The sequence below is a fragment of the Hypanus sabinus genome, chromosome 4 (assembly GCF_030144855.1).
Source record: "Hypanus sabinus isolate sHypSab1 chromosome 4, sHypSab1.hap1, whole genome shotgun sequence".
NCBI classification, from domain to species: domain Eukaryota; kingdom Metazoa; phylum Chordata; class Chondrichthyes; order Myliobatiformes; family Dasyatidae; genus Hypanus; species Hypanus sabinus.
The window spans coordinates 8,705,223-8,721,556 of NC_082709.1; the positions used below are offsets into that span (position 1 = coordinate 8,705,223).

Genomic DNA, 16,334 nt, shown 5'->3' on the forward strand with positions numbered 1-16,334 from the left:
GCTGTACTTGATGGAGTTTAGAAGAATGAGAGGGAATCTCATTGAGACCTATTGAACATTGAAAGTCTGAATAGAGTGGATGTGGAGAGAATTTTTTTATATTTGGGGTGGTCTAGGACCAGAGGGCATAACCTCAGAATTGAGGGCAGTTCATCTAGAACAAAGAGAAGGAAACTTTTCTTTAAACAGGATGGTAAATCTGTGGAATTCTTTGTCACAGATGGCTGTGCAGGCTAAGTCAGTGGATATATTTAAGGCAGAGGTTGATAAGTCAAACAACACACACAAAATGCTGGTGGAACACAGCAGGCCAGGCTGCATCTATAGGAGAAGCACTGTCGACGTTTCGGGCCGAGACCCTTCGTCAGGAGTAACCGAAAGGAAAGATAGTAAGAGATTTGAAAGTAGTGGGGGGAGGGGAAAATGCGGAATGATAGGAGAAGACCGGAGGGGGTGGAATGAAGCTATGAGCTGGAAAGGTGATTGGCGAAAGTGATACAGAGCTGGAGAAGGAAAAGGATCATGGGACAGGAAGCCTCGGGAGAAAGGGGGGGGGGGGAGAGCACCAAAGGGAGATGGAGAACAGGCAAACAACTAAATATATCAGGGATTGGGGTAAGAAGGGGAGGAGGGGCATTAATGGAAGTTAGAGAAGTCAATGTTCATGCCATCAGGTTGGAGGCTGCCCAGCCGGTATATAAGGTGATGTTCCTCCAACCTGACTTTGGATTCATTTTGACAGTAGAGGAGGCCATGGATAGACATATCAGAATGGGAATGGGACGTGGAATTAAAATGTGTGGCCACTGGGATCCTACCGTCAGCTCCTGGGCCCTCAGAGGCTCCATCTTCCTCTCGCCCCAACCCTCTTCTCTCCACCGACACCACCAGCCTCCCTTCCCTCTCTGATCCTATCTCTCATCCGTGCCGGGTCTTTAACATTCCCTCTGACCTTCAACTCTGAGGCAGAGCGCTCTGTCCTCAGTAAGGGCCTCAGCTTTGTCCCCCTTCGCCCACATCTCAGCGAGTTCCGTGTATGCCATGACGCTGAACTCTTCTTCCACTGGCTCCGTCTCTGAGCTTACTTCTTTGACAAGGACTCTCCTATCCACACCGATGACCCCTTCTCCCGTCTTCAACCCTCCTCCCCTTCACGGACATCCCGCTCTGGTCTTCTGCCTACTCTGGATCTCTTTATTGCTAATTGCTGACGGGACATCAACCATCTCGACTTCACTGCATTCTGTTACAGTTCCAACCTCACTCCTTCCAAACGCTCTGCTCTTCGCTCCCTCCGCACCAATCCCAACCTCACTATAAAACCTGCTGATAAGGGGGGAGCTGTTGTTGTCTGGCGTACTGACCTCTACCTGGCCGAGGCACAACAACAACTCTCTGATACCACCTCTTATTTACCCCTTGATCATGACTCCACTAAGGAGCACCAGGCCATTGTCTCCTATACCATCACCAACCTTATCAACTCTGGGGATCTCCCATCCACTGCCACCAACCTCATATTTCCCACACCCCGCACTTCCCGTTTCTACCTCCTACCGAAGATCCACAAACCTGCCTATCCAGGTAGACCTATTGTCTCAGCTTGCTCCTGCCCCACCGAACTCATTTCTGCATACCTTGACACTGTCTTATCCCCCCTTGTTCAATCTCTTCCCACCTATGTTCGTGACACTTCTCACTCTTTGAATTTTTTCAATGATTTTAAGTTCCTTGGCCCCCACCACCTTATTTTCACCATGGACGTCCATTCCCTATATACCACCATCCCCCACCCGGATGGTCTCGAAGCTCTTCGCTTCTCTTTGGATTCCAGACCTAACCAATTCCCCTCTACCACCACTCTCCTCCGTCTAGCGGAATTAGTTCTGACTCTCAATAATTTCTCCTTTGGCTCCTTTCACTTCCAAACCAAGGGTGTAGCCATAGGCACCTGCATGGGTGCCCTGCCTTTTTGTTGGCTTTGTGGAACAGTCCATGTTCCAAGTCTATACAGGTATCCATCCCACTCTTTTCTTTCGCTACATCGACGACTGCATTGGTGCTGCCTCCTGCACACATGCTGAGCTCGTTGACTTCATTAACTTTGCCTCCAACTTTCACCCTGCCCTCAAATTTAGCTGGTCCATTTCTGACACCTCCCACCCCTTTCTTGAGCTTTCTGTCTCCATCTCTGGAGACGGCTTATCTACTGATACCTACCATAAGCCTACACACTCTCACAGCTACCTGGACTATTCGTCTTCCCACCCTGTCTCTTGCAAAAATGTTATCCCCTTCTCACAATTCCTCTGTCTCTGCCGCATCTGCTCTCAGGATAAGGCTTTTCAGTCCAGGACAAAGGAGATGTCTTCCTTTTTTAAACAAAGGGGCTTCCCTTCTTCCACCATCTACTCTGCTCTCAAACGCATCTCTCCCATTTCCCACACATTTGCCCTCACCCCATCCGCCCACCACCCCACTCGGGATAGGGTTATGTCTAGTTTTACACTAAGTGTAATACCCTAACAAGCTCTTTTAGGCTTTTCTGATACCTTAGAACTCATCTTGCTAACGGGTGCCCAAAATAAATCGACGTAAAGCACAGATGCTCACAGGCATGTGTTTAAGCAATGCCGGCTAGAATGCAGTTCCAGGGGAGGAGCTAGTCTGCTCGGTGCGCGCTGCCTTTTTTCGTAACAGTGAAAACTCCTTCCGTTAGCAAAAACGGGTAACTAATGTAGGTCTTCCATAACAGTGGGTTGACGTAAAGCGAATGTTTGAAAAACGGGGGACACCTGTACTTTGATAATAAAATTTATTGTGAAGTTGTGGCAGAGACAAATACATGAGAGTCATTTAAGAGACTCCTAGATAGGCATGTGGTTGAAAGAAAATGGAGGGTTATGTGTGAGGGAAGGGTCAGATTGATGCATGATTAGTTAAAGTGTTGGCACAACATCATGGGCCAAAGGGCCTGCCCTATGCTGTACTTTTCTATGTAAGTAATGGTCTGATGGGAGCGGGAAGAGTTAAAGTCTGGATTTTACTAACATTTATAGTGTTAATGTTCTTTTATAGATACTCAAGGAGTGTTGAGACAAAGAGTCCATTCTGTGGAGAATATTGAGTTAATAGTGAAGACTTTTGATCCTAAAAGGAATTTTTCACAATCCTCGGCTGTTCTGCTACATAATCTTCCTAAAAATGTTACGTGTGAATTTTTATCTCTGTTTGTTGAAAGATTGACTAATTTGGAAGAACTATTTGATGACTTCAGTTTGGAAATAATAACTGATATGGACGCAGCTGTCATCACCTTCAAAACTGACATTGGTAAGGGTTAAAATTCATCAATTTCTAGCTTAATGTGTTAAGGTATCTTTGTTCATCCACTAAAATACAGCAAATAAATGATTATTTTAGACGTCAAATAATTTCAGAAGTAATAAGAGATGGAAATGTGTAACAGGTGTCAGTACATTAATCATTCAGATATACGGTAGATCCTGCATGGTAGCTGTTTCTGGGGACCATAATGTCTTTTATCTTGCTCAGTCTTTTAGTTTCGTGGTATGAAGCTTGAGTTCCTCTTTTATCTGAGGCCCTATGTTGCTCAGGGTCGAGCATGGATGTTGTACCCCAGCTGTTTACATGATACACAAGCTAGAGCAGTACGATATGGAGAGCAAGCTGTAGGCCTCTCCACACAGCTGATGAATCCAAAGCATTTAATAGGCAGTGACAGCTTATCCCATTGACTCCTCTGGCTGTGACAACCTTAAGGAGCCAATGTGAGTTTTTAATCTAATTACCAAATAATGTCCTCGATATTCTTGTGTGTAGCATGAAATTATCATCCACTGCACATTGGAAAACTGAATTGCTAAGTGAGGATTGTGTACTTCTGTAAGCTGTTATGCAAATAATAAGCTTTATAATTTTAAGGAGAACGCGAGGGGGAGCTTCTTCACTCAGAGGGTGGTGAGAATGTGGAACGAGCTGCCAGCACAAGTGGTAGATGCAAACTCGATTTCAGTGCTTTAAGCAAAGTTTGTTTAAGTACATGGATACTAGAGAACTGGAAAGCTATGGACCCAGTGCAGGTCAGTGAGAGTAGGCAGCTTAAATGGTTCAGAACAGACTAGATGGGCTGAAGGGACTGTTTCTGCTCTGTACTTTTCTATGACTCTGTGGAAGTCAGTGGAAATGTGAAGTGTTATCAGTTTTCATGCAACATTTCACTTAAGTAACTCCTGCAATTTTCTAATGATGTTTGCAAACTGTATAAACTACAACTACAGAAGCAGGTTCTGAGTCGAGACTGTGCACTCCTTCTTTATCTCAAAGAATATTTTCTTACCCATCCTGTTGGAGAGACAGCAGCGAGAGCTTGTACAAATTGTTTTTCTGGATAGTCCAGGGATTGTAGAATTTTGAAGGAAGAACATTTCATTTCTGAAGAAGGCTCCAACAGTCATCAGAGATGCATGGTATCCAGAGACTGGGATTGGGAGGAAAATGGGTCAGCCATGACGAAATGGTAAAGCAGGCTCAATGGGCCAAATGGCCTCATTCTGCTCCTGTATTTTATGCAAGGGCAACATGTACATAGCAAGTAACGGATTAATTCCAAGTATTCCTGTGATCCGTGCACTTAAAAAAAACAGGAAGAATAATTCTCTGACAAGTTTCATCACCATTTGGTATGGGAGCAGCTGAGCATCGCAGCAGAAGTTGCTACTTCAGAGAATGGCTGAGAGGATCATGGGCGTCTCCCCACCATCCATCGGGGACATTTATCAGATCATTGTGTAAGGATCCCACCCAAATCCAGCATTCTCTTTGACTTTTTTTACCATCAGGCGGGAGACTCTGATGCATTAAGAACGGTCAGGATGGGAAACAGTTCCTTCCCTCAGGCTGTTAGGTTTCTGAACTCCCTGCCACATTGCATTCGAAGTATCACTGTTAAATCTGTTCTGTACCTTACAATATTTAATTTACACACTTCAGCTTATTTGTGTGTATTCTATCTGTAGATTTCATCCTTGCTTTCATATGTCATTATGTGATTTATGTACTACAGTACTTTATACCCTGGTCTGGAGGAATGTTGTTTCGTTTGATGGTATACCGGTATATAGTTAAATGACAATCAACTTGATTTGACTTGCTGCCTGAAAAGCAGCAGTGATATTACTGACCTGCAAACAAGCATCATTTACCACTGGTGTACCTTCATTGTGTTTTTATTAAGATACTTACAGCCAGATTGGAGATGAGGAAGTTATTTTCCTCTTGGTGGTGTCACTGGAATGACCTGAAACTAAGGTACCATTTTTAAAGTGGCCTTTCACTGGGCTCCAGGGTAGTCTTCTGCCTCGTACACCAGAGAGTTAGTGACATGCCTATCCCAGCCTGTGAAGTCAGCTCCAGTGGCCTGGACGAATGAGATCTCTAATGAGATCCTATGGCCAGGAAAGCTGTACCATAACACTCCGTGGAAAGCGAAGGGCATGACAAGGCACAGAATATGTCATGGCCATCCTCTGCAACGAAGGAGGACCCCAGTTTGTGATACTTGTTTATACCACTGGACCTGGACTTGCAAGGTTGAAGGAGTGTAACTGCCCGGTGCAACGGCTTTTCCTCTTTAAAACCTCTCCCATACAAGTTCCTGTCATCGTCAGACAGGATGGACAGCCACAATACTGCACTCAATCCATTTATCTGTTTCATGCAGTATGATCTGGCACCCAATTTACCATTGTAAGTGGTTGGCATTTTAACCAATTTCATGGAAATTGGAGAGTTCTGAATTATTTTTGCAAATGTGCTTTTCACTAAGTATCCCCATCTCTTTGCTCTTTCTCAATGGTTCTGCTCACAAGCAATATTAGAAGCTTTAATCTAATATCATAATGTAAGGCTAATTTAGATGATTTTTATTTCTGTTTATAACAAGTAGATGAATTGTATCACTGCGGAGGCTCTAATCAAGGAATCAAATGTGAAATTTCAATTTTTCTCTGAAAATTTTACTCAAGTTAATTGACTGCTTGTGAGGTTGACAAACATTTCAGCAAGTGGAATGAATAGAAGGTCAGACAATCACGTAACTTCACTAAGTGGGAAGATGAGCCCTTATGAGATTATTCTGCAACACCTTTGCTTTGTGCTCTGAATTAACTTAAATAGGGACACGTATGTAGATATTCTACCATTATTCTGGTTCTCTCATTGATGCTGCTTTCTTAATATGTAGGTGTATTGTATAGGTTATTGCTTCCCATTTATTTAAAATTATGTATAGTAAAATAGAGGAAGATGTAAGTAAAATTACATTTTAATCCTTTATTTTTGCAGTCTGTCTTGCTTTCTTTTTATCAAGGATAGTTTATTCCTGCTGCTCCTTGCCTGCCAAAGAAACCTAAAGCTGGGTGAGTGCACAAAAAAAAAGCACCAGAGTTAAATCCTGAGGATTTATAGAAATAATCCTTGAATGGAGTTCTACTTTTGTTCATTAGTTTTAAGCAAGTCCATTGCTCTACATTTCTGCTGCACTACAATTGTGTGCAGTGTTTCAGGTCAACAACTTTTCATTGAAGTGATTGAAGGTTAGCAAAGAAATAAATGTGAAATATCCAGGTATTAAACGTTTATCTTCAATATGTATCCTATAATGCAGTATCATTGGGGTGCAACGGTAGCGCAGTGGCATTGCAACACAGGAAAGTTGTACGGAGAATGTTTCCATTTCTAAGGAAGAATAAAGTAAAGCCATTGTAATAGAGAGTCAGCAAGAAACCCAGAAAGGAAATCTAAAGAAACAGTTTTACCAAAAGACTGGGGAAAATGAGGAACTTTCTACAACAGAGTGGTTGAAAATAGTAGCAATACATTTAGGACAATTCTATTGGAAAGAAAGGAATGGAGAATAATGCCCTTAGATTTACATAAGCTGAATCATTATATACAGGGCCCCCCCCCCCCCAGGGCTGTGTGCTCAGTCCACTGCTGTTCACTCTGTTGACCCATGACTGTGCAGTAATACACAACTTGAATCACACAATCAAGTTCACCGATGACATGACCATAGTGGGTCTCATCAGCAAGGACGATGAGTCAGCATACACAGAGGAGGTGCAGCAGCTAACAGACTGGCACAGAGCCAACAACCTGTCTTGGAATGTGAACAAAACAAAAGAGATGGTTGTTGACTTCAGGAGGCCATGGAGCGACCACTCCCCGCTGAACATCGACGGCTCCTCGGTAGAGATCGTAAAGAGCACCAAATTTCGTGGTGTTCACCTGGCGGAGAATCTCAGCTGCTCCCTCAACACCAGCTCCATAGCAAAGAAAGCCCAGCAGCGTCACTGCTTTCTGCGAAGGCTGAGAAAAGTCCATCTTCCATCCCCCCATCCTCATCACATTCTACAGGGGTTGTATCAAGAGCAGTCAACAGAGAAGAACATTGGGGTCTCTCTTCCCGCTATTACAGACATTTACACCACACACTGCACCCGCAAAGCTAACAGTATTGTGAAGGACCCCACACACCCCTCACACAAACTCTTCTCCCTCCTGCCATCTGGCAAAAGGTACCGAAGCGTTTGGGCTCTCATGACCAGACTGTGTAACAGTTTCTTCCCCCAAACCATCAGACTCCTCAATACTCAGAGTCTAGACTGACATCTGCATCATTTATTATATTTTAATTTGTCCTCTACTCTGCCTATTGTCTTGTTTATTAATTATTGTACTGCCCTATACTGTTTTGGCACTTTATGTAGTCCTGTGCAGGTCTGTAGTCCAGTGCAGTTTTTATGTTTTACGTTGCCTTGGATAGCCGTGTGCTGTGTCACGAAGTCTAGTGTAGTTTTGTATTGTTTCATGTAGCACCAGGGTCCTAGAGGAACATTGTTCTGTTTTTCCTGTGTATTGTACCAGCAGTTTATGGTCAAAACGACAATAAACTGGACTTGACTTTGTCAAGTTGAATGAGCGGTTTCTGTGTTGGACATGCTTTGTAATTGAAATCTTTAATCACTAAATTATAATTTTTTCGATAAAATTGAAATTCCTTTAACGATTTATTTTTCCCCGAACTTTATTTTTAGATCTCTCGGAATTTATTCAAAAATGTTCTCACAATTTTCTAAAGCAGCAAAAAATTGGAGCGAAGATGTTGGAAAAAGCTAGGAGTTTACGAGTGGAGAACCTGCCTTCTAGCATCAGTGAAGATATTCTAAAACTATACTTTGAAAGTGCAAAAACTGGAAATGGAATAGTAAGCTCCGTAGAAATGATACCGGAGCATAATGCAGCTGTGATCTCTTTTGAAGATTCTGAAGGTGATGTATTTTGGAAAATAATGATGAATTAGAAATTTATGAACATTTAAATTGAGTTCACTTCACCTATTGGTCTTTAACATTTTTCTGTTTTACTTGCAGTTCTAGATGTCATTCTGTCTAAAGAACACAAGATTTCTGAAACCCCAATTTATGTCTATCCTTATTATGAATCTATTGGATCAGCTTTATATGGGAACAAAAGACCAGTAGTGAAAATGCCTGATTCCTTTATGTTTGAAATTGATTCCTACATTCTACACTTTCTTCAACAAGATAAAAAGCGAGTTGCTGAAATCACGGACAGAATGTCCTCGTGCCACTGCAATATTGCATTCCCAGAATCAGGCCAATCAAACTTGGTCAGTGTTTCCCCGGCACTTTCCAAGCATTCGAGTTCATTTGAGAATCTTGCAAAGAACTGGAAAAAGGAGGCTTCAGATCATTTCGCTTCTGTTCTGTCAAAGTACAAGACTAATACAAACGACACAAATAAATCAGTTTGGGAAATAATTCAGAATGATTTGCGTCAACATTTGAACCAAAATGTTGTTGTTATTCCAGACACTTCAAAGGGAAAAGTAATCATCACTGGCATTGCTGAGAGTGTAGACATTCTACAACAAACATTTGTATCGATTGTGAATGATGCCATTAAAAAATTAGAAAGGGAAAAACAAAGTATGACTGAGGTAGTGGCAATTCCTCCAGCTAAATATGATTTATTATTAAACAATGGTCTTGAAAGCCATTTTACCAAACAATTTCCAAATCTTAACGTGAACTACAGCCCAGCTGCATGCCATTTAATATTACATGGTTTGTCTTCGGATGTTTATTGTGCCAAAAGCAAGATATTAGAACAAGTCATTGCGATGAAGGAAAAACAGATTAATCTGGACCCTTGTCTTGTTGACTTTCTACGAAAAGTACACTACAAAGAAGTTTCCTCCCACCTTTTTACATCGAAGGGAATCAATGCTGCATTTGACATTCAGGGCAACTCTGTTGTGGTGATAGGCAGTGAAGACACTGTGTGTGATGCAGAAAAGCAAATCAAAAGACATCTCACTTCTAAATGTATTGAGATACAAGACATAAGTGTCATTAGAAAGAATGAATGGACAGATATAAAGGGAAAATTAGATAAAGCATTGAATTCCCAAAGTAGACAGGTTGAAATTGAAGAGAAAACCCTAGACAGGCATGCACAGATTATTATCTCTGGCTACTCGGATGCAGTCTGCAAAGCATTTGAAAAGCTCAGTGAATTTGTCAAAAAGAACACAATCATTCAAAGAAACATTCCTTTTAAATCTTGTGGAGTGCTGCACTTTTTGAAGGCCTTTGAGAAAATGAATGTTCCAGGTGTTCAAATAGAAGTGTATGACGAGGAAAATAATGCAAATGTTTCTGTCATTGGTCCTGAGGAGAATGTCTGTCAGGCAGAGCATATACTTATGAATCAAGCTTCCAAAATAGTTAGTAAGATGTTCCAAATGAACACACCAGGAGTAAGGCAGTCTTACAAAGAAAATGAAGAATATTTTGTTTCCACAGCAAAGAGAAAGTTTTGTTGTATTGTAAGACTGATTGAGCACATGGAAGGTAATGGTGACTTACGCCAGACTTCCTGTAAATTTCAGATGCCTAATGGACCTGTCATTACTGTTTATAAAGGAGACCTATGTAAGACTCACGTTGATGTGGTTGTCAATGCCTCAAATGAAGATCTGAAGCATATTGGAGGTCTTGCAAAAGCTCTGTCAGATGCAGCTGGAACAGCGTTGCAAAAAGAGTGTGATCGCATTACTGACCGTCGAGGATCTCTTAGGCCTGGTGAGGCCGTTCTTACTGAATCTGGCAGACTACCATGTTCCGCAGTGATCCATGCAGTTGGTCCAAGGTGGTCAGCCACCGATCCAAACACAGCAAAAATGAGATTAAGAAGTGCCGTGGAGAAGAGTCTACATCTAGCAGAAACTTATAACTTTAAATCTATAGCAATCCCTGCTATTAGTTCTGGAATATTTGGATTTCCTCTGGATTTATGTGCTGAAATAATTGCCATAACAGTCAGGGAACACTTTGCAAACTTACAAGGAGGGAGTACACTCAGTGAGATCCACTTGGTAAATAATGATGCTAAATCTGTCCATGCTGTTTCTGATGCTGTTCAGAAAATATTTGGTGACCTGATAAGTAGTTCAGCTTCACAGCAGGTCAGGATTGCCTCAGGCAACATGAGAAAGAGAAGTATTCAATGTCTCCATGAAGCCCAAACTAAAGAAGGTCTAAACATCCTTGTCGTCAAAGGAAATATTCAAGATATGACAGTAAGGCTTCAGTGTAACTTACTTATTTGACATTGGTAGTAATTCCAGAAATTGTATTTTACCTTTATTTTTAAATTTAACTTTCTGTTTTTAGGCTGGTGTCATCGTCAATGTCATTGGGATGGATCTAGACCTTTCTTCAGGCGCAGTTTCCAGAGCAATATTAGAGAAAGCCAGCCCAAGCCTCCAACAATTACTGTGGGAGGAAGGGCAGAGAAAACAGCCTTTCTTAGGAATGGTATATGAAACTCAAGGATGTAATCTTGACTGTAGTGAAGTGTATCATACTGTTGTTCCTCATTGGAAAGAAAGGAATTCAGAAAGGGTAACACATTTTATAGTTACTACTTATGGAGCAAATCATTTCTTTTGAAAATTATGTATTGACTTGAAGATTAAATGTAAAATTGCAATTCAGGTCTTGAAAGACATAATCAAAGATTGCCTGAAGAACACTGAAGGATCGCGGCAGGATTCCATCGCATTCCCGGCAATTGGTAGTGGCAAGCTATGTTTCCCAAAGGATGTTGTTGCAAATGTAATGCTTAAAGCAGTTCTGAAGTTCAGTTCTGAGAGACGGTCAGCTCATCTTAAGAAAGTTTACTTTGTGGTACATCCTGAAGATCGTCTTGTTATTCAGGTGAGGATTAGAAGAAAATTACATACCTCGTACTGAATGTTTTTAGCTATAACTTTTTTTGATATATTGAGCACTTTTTCCTTGATTCTGCTTTGTATTTTCTATAGAAATTTGATAAAGTATTTTCAGGTTCTATATGGAATGCGTTTCTGGAACTCTGAATAATTGTTGATTCATTTTCCATCTTGTTGACAACTTCAAATCCTCCCAAAGCAATGAACCTTCAAAGCTAATTTCCTTTCCTTTAATTAACTGCTTTGGTTCACCAAATCAACAATTCTCACAACTCTTTTACAGATTTGTTCCATTTCAACTGCAGTGATACTGCTCTTGGCCTTAGCTAGTTATACGGTGATGAGTATTCCTCCTACATGAACTGCGATTAGTGTTACTTTGCACTTGGGAGTTGATGTTTTTCTTTGAACTGTGTCCATGGTTTTCTTTGTTACGTAACTGTCTGGAGAAGATGAATCTCAGTTGTATGCTGCATACATACTTTGATAATAAATGTACCTTGAACTTTTTTTTTCTCTACTCAAGCTGGTAAAACCTGATGTACAGGCATAGCCAAACACACTCATTTCTCAATTCCTGGAAATGTTTGGACTATTCCATGGTGTTTAGTATTGTGGCTTTCTGGAGTTTTACATAAATATTACTGTGTAAACCTAATTGTTTAATGCTACTGTGCAGTGACATTGGGATGATACCAGTTGGGACAATGTATGCCCTGTTCATGTTCCATAGTCTTTTAGTTTCCTCTTTTAATTCAGCATTTTTCTGGTGTTCTTAATATTATCATTGTTGTATTTAAAATACTTTTTCTCAGATCGAGCTGGTAAAATTTGAGGTGCAGGTATAGTTCAGCACACTCTTGTCTCAATTGCTAGGATCTTTTGGACTATTTTAGTGGTATTTAGTATTGTGGCTTCCTGAAGATCTAAGTAGATATAGCTGTGTATTCCTATTGTTTAATGGGATTCTGTAGTGACTTTGAGATGATACCAGTTGTCGATATTAAGAACATAAGAAATAGGAGCAGGAATAGGCCATCTGGTCCATTGAGCATGCTCTACGATTCAATAAGTTCATGGCTTATCTGGCCAAGGACTCATCTCCACCTGCCTTTCCCCATAACCCCTAATTCCCTTACTATGCAAAAATCTATCCAACCTTGTCTTAAATATATTTACTGAGGTAGCCTCCACTGCTTCATTGGGCAGAGAATTCCACAGATTTACCACCCTCTGGGAAAAGCAGCTCTTCCTCATCTCTGTCCTAAATCTACTCCCCGGAATCTTGAGGCCATGTCCCGTGGTACTCTTCTCAAATACGAGTGGAAACAACTTTCCTGTGTCTATCTCATCTATCCCTTTCATAATTTTCTAAGTTTCTGTGAGATCTCCACTCATTCTTCTGAATTCCAGTGAGTACAGTCGTGGGCGACTCAATCCTCCTCATAGTCTAACCCCTCATCTCTGGAATCAACCTGCTGAACTCCTCTGCAAAGCCTCCAAAACTATTATATCCTTCCACAAGTAAAGAGACGAGAACTGCACACAGTACACCCGGTGCAGCCTCACCAGTACCCTGTACAGTTGCAGCAACACTTCCCTGCTCTTAAAGTCAGTCCCTCTAGCAGTGAAGACCAACATTCCATTTGCCTTCTTGAAAGCTTGCTGTACCCTCAAACCGACCTTTTGTGATTCATGCACAAGCATTCTCAAGTCCCTCTGCACAGCAGCATGCTGCAGTTTTTTACCATTTAAATAATAAGCTTTTCTTCCCTTTCTCCTTCTAAAGTGGATGACTTTGCATTTACCAACATTGTACTCCATATGCCAGATCCTTGCTCACTCACTCACCCTATCTGTATCTCTCTGCAGACTCTCTGTGTCTTCTACACAATTTGCTTTTCTATTTAATTTAGTATCATCAGCAAACTTAGATACACTACTCTCGGTCCCCTCTTCCAGATCGTTAATGTACATCGTGAACAGTTGCGGGTCCAGCACTGACCCCTGCGGCACTCCGCACACCACTGATTGCCAACCAGAGTAGCACTAGTGTATCCCAAATCTCTGCTTTCTGTTAGTTAACCTATCCTCTATTCATGCTAATCCATCACCCCAACTCTATGCATCCCTATGGAAAAGTCTTTTATGTGGCACCTTATCAAACACCTTCTGGAAGTCCAAGACAATAACATCCATCAGTTCTCCTCTGAAGATGTAACGAGCACGGTGGATAGAGGAAGAACTCCAGTAAGTTTGTCAAACAGGACCTGCCTTTGCTGAATCCATGCTGCATCTGCTGATGGATGCATTTCTTTCCAGACGCCTTGCTATTTCTTCTTTATTCATCACCAGTGCCTCTACTGTAACTTCTGTTGTTTGGTTTTGTCCTATCATCTGCCTGCCCTTCTTGGCAGTCTGACTGAGTACTATCTTCGCTTTTTTACCATCCGTCCTATCCTGAGCCCCTTCACCCCAGTTCCCAAGGCAAATTAGTTTAAACCCTCCCCAACTGCTCTAACAAACCTGCCCACGAGTATATTGTTTCTCCTTGGGTTCCTTTTGTGCAGGTCATACCTCCCCCAGAAGAGATCCCAAGCACCTCCCTGCACCAGCTTCTCAGCCACATTAATCTGCCAAATCAGCCTGCTACTACTTTCACTGGCAGTCCAGGAATTAGTACCCTGGAGGTCCTGCTTCTCAGCTTTCTGCCTAACTCTCTAAATACTCTCGTCAGGTCCTCTTTGCTTTTCCTTCCTATGTTACTGGTACCAGTACGGGTCCACAACATGAAAAAAGCTCTGAACCTCTGCTGTAGAGGGAAACAGAATCAATAATACATGTTGATGATATTTTGTCATTTGTTGTTCATTTAAATTACATAAGTGCTAGGTAATTGGGTCATAATGAAAGCTTTTGGCACATTGGGGTTCATAAATAAAATGATTGAGTACAGGAGATGGGATGTTTTGTTGCAGTTGTATAAGATATTGGTGAGACCAAAGTTTGAATAATGTGTACAGTTTTGGTCACCGACCTACAGGAAAGATGTAAGCAAGGTTGAAAGAGTGCAGAGAAAATTTACAAGGATGTTGCAGGTCTGGAGGACCTGAGTTACAAGGAAAGATTGAATAAGTTCGGACTGTATTCCTTAGAACATAGAAGATTGAGGGGAGATTTGATAGAGGAATACAAAATTATGAGGGGATAAATTCGGTAAATACAAGCAGGCTTTTTCAGCTGAGGTTGAGTGGGACTGCAACTAGAGGTCATGGTTTAAGGGTGAAAGGTGAAAAGTTTAAAGGAGAACATGAGGAGATACTTCTTCACTCAGAGTGTTGTGAGAGTGTGGAACAAGCTGCCAGCACAACTGGTACATACAAACTCGATTTCAGTGTTTTAAGAGAAGCTTGGACGGGTACATGGATGGGAGGGATATGGAGGGCTATGGTCACATTGCAGGTCGATGGGACTGGGCAGTTTAAATGACTCTGCATGGACTAGATGGTCCAAAGGGCCTGTTTCAGTGTTGTACTTTTCTATGACTCTACTATAGACCTGATCCAGTAGCTATCTTTGTTCAGTAACACACAAAATGCTGGAGGAACTCAGCAAGTCAGGCAGAATCTCTGGAGGGAAATAAACAATTGGCATTTTGGGCTGAGACTCTTCATGGGGACTGGGAAGTAAGTGGGCTGAAACCAGAATCAGAAGGTGCAGGGAGGAGAAGGATTTCAAACTGGCAGGTAAGGGGTGAGACCAGGAAAGGGGGAGAAGGTGTGTGGGTGGGGAAATAGGGGTGGAGTGAGAAGCCAGGAGGTGATAGGTCTTCAAAGATGTTAACACCCAGCAAATAAAAACTTTCCACAACTGATCCCTCAATGAGCTCTGGTGTGTGATCCCTCAATTTCCCCTTCCTGAAGTCTACAATCAGTTCCTTGGCCTTACTGATGCTAAGCACAAGATTGTTGTGGTGACACCACTCAACGAGCTGACCTATCTCAGTCCTGTAGCCTCCTCATCACCGTCTGAAATTTTGCCAACAACACTTAAGGGAGGCGATGGGAAGGTGTGAGAGGATTACCAGATGGAGAATGGAAAAGGAGAAAAGGGTGTTGTGAGCAATTACTGGACATTAGAGAAATTGATGTTCATGCATCAGGTTGGAGACTACCCAGATGGATACCCAGTGTTGCTCCTTCATCCTACATTTAGCCTCATCATGGCAGCAGAGGAGGGCAAGTTCCTCCAGTGTTTTGTATGCGTTGTTCCAGCTTTACCAAATCTCGTGTTTATACTTTGTCCTTTTTTAGTAGGTTTCCTTTACCTTTACCCAACATTATGGAACTTTGAACATAGTATATAACTACCCACAATGTTGTGCCACCTTTTAACCTACTGATTTACAAGGATAACACAAGTGAATCTACAGATGCTGGAAATAAATAAAAACACAAAATGCTGGCAGAACTTAGCAGGCCAGACAGCATCTATGGGAGGAGGTAGGTAGCTGCTGATGAAGGGTTTCGGCCCAAAACGTCGTCACTACCTCCTCGCATAGATGCTGTCTGGCCTGCTGAGTTCTGCCAGCATTTTGTGTTTTGATTTACAAGGACATTGCCTGGATTGGGCAGCATGCCTTATGAGAATAGGTTGAATGAACGCGGCCTTTCCTCCCTGGAACGAAGGAGTATGAGAGGTGTATAAGATGATGAGAGGCATTGATCTTGTGGATTGTCAGAGGCTTTTTCCCAGGGCTGAAATGGCTAGCATGAAAGGGCACAGTTTTAAGGTGCTTGGAAGTAGGTACAGAGGAGATGTCGGGTAAGTTTTTTACGCAGATTGTGGTGAGTGCATGGAATTGGCTGCTGGCAACGGTGGTAGAGGCGGAGATGATAGGGTCTTTTAAGAGACTCCTGGATGACTACATGGAGCTTAGAAAAATAGAGAGCTATGTGTAAGCCTAGGTAGTTCTAAGGTAAGGACATGT

At 42.0% G+C, this 16,334-nt stretch overlaps 1 protein-coding gene across 1 annotated transcript in view; it reads left to right on the forward strand.

Annotated features, from left to right (window-relative positions):
- Positions 1 to 16,334, forward strand: part of LOC132392467 (protein mono-ADP-ribosyltransferase PARP14-like) — a 67,779-nt gene that overhangs the window by 13,863 nt on the left and 37,582 nt on the right. The window contains exons 5-9 of the mRNA XM_059966353.1: positions 3,079 to 3,333; positions 8,121 to 8,354; positions 8,457 to 10,690; positions 10,785 to 11,015; positions 11,109 to 11,330. Of these exons, the coding sequence (XP_059822336.1) occupies positions 3,079 to 3,333; positions 8,121 to 8,354; positions 8,457 to 10,690; positions 10,785 to 11,015; positions 11,109 to 11,330 (3,176 nt within the window). The remainder of the gene's footprint in view (positions 1 to 3,078; positions 3,334 to 8,120; positions 8,355 to 8,456; positions 10,691 to 10,784; positions 11,016 to 11,108; positions 11,331 to 16,334) is intronic.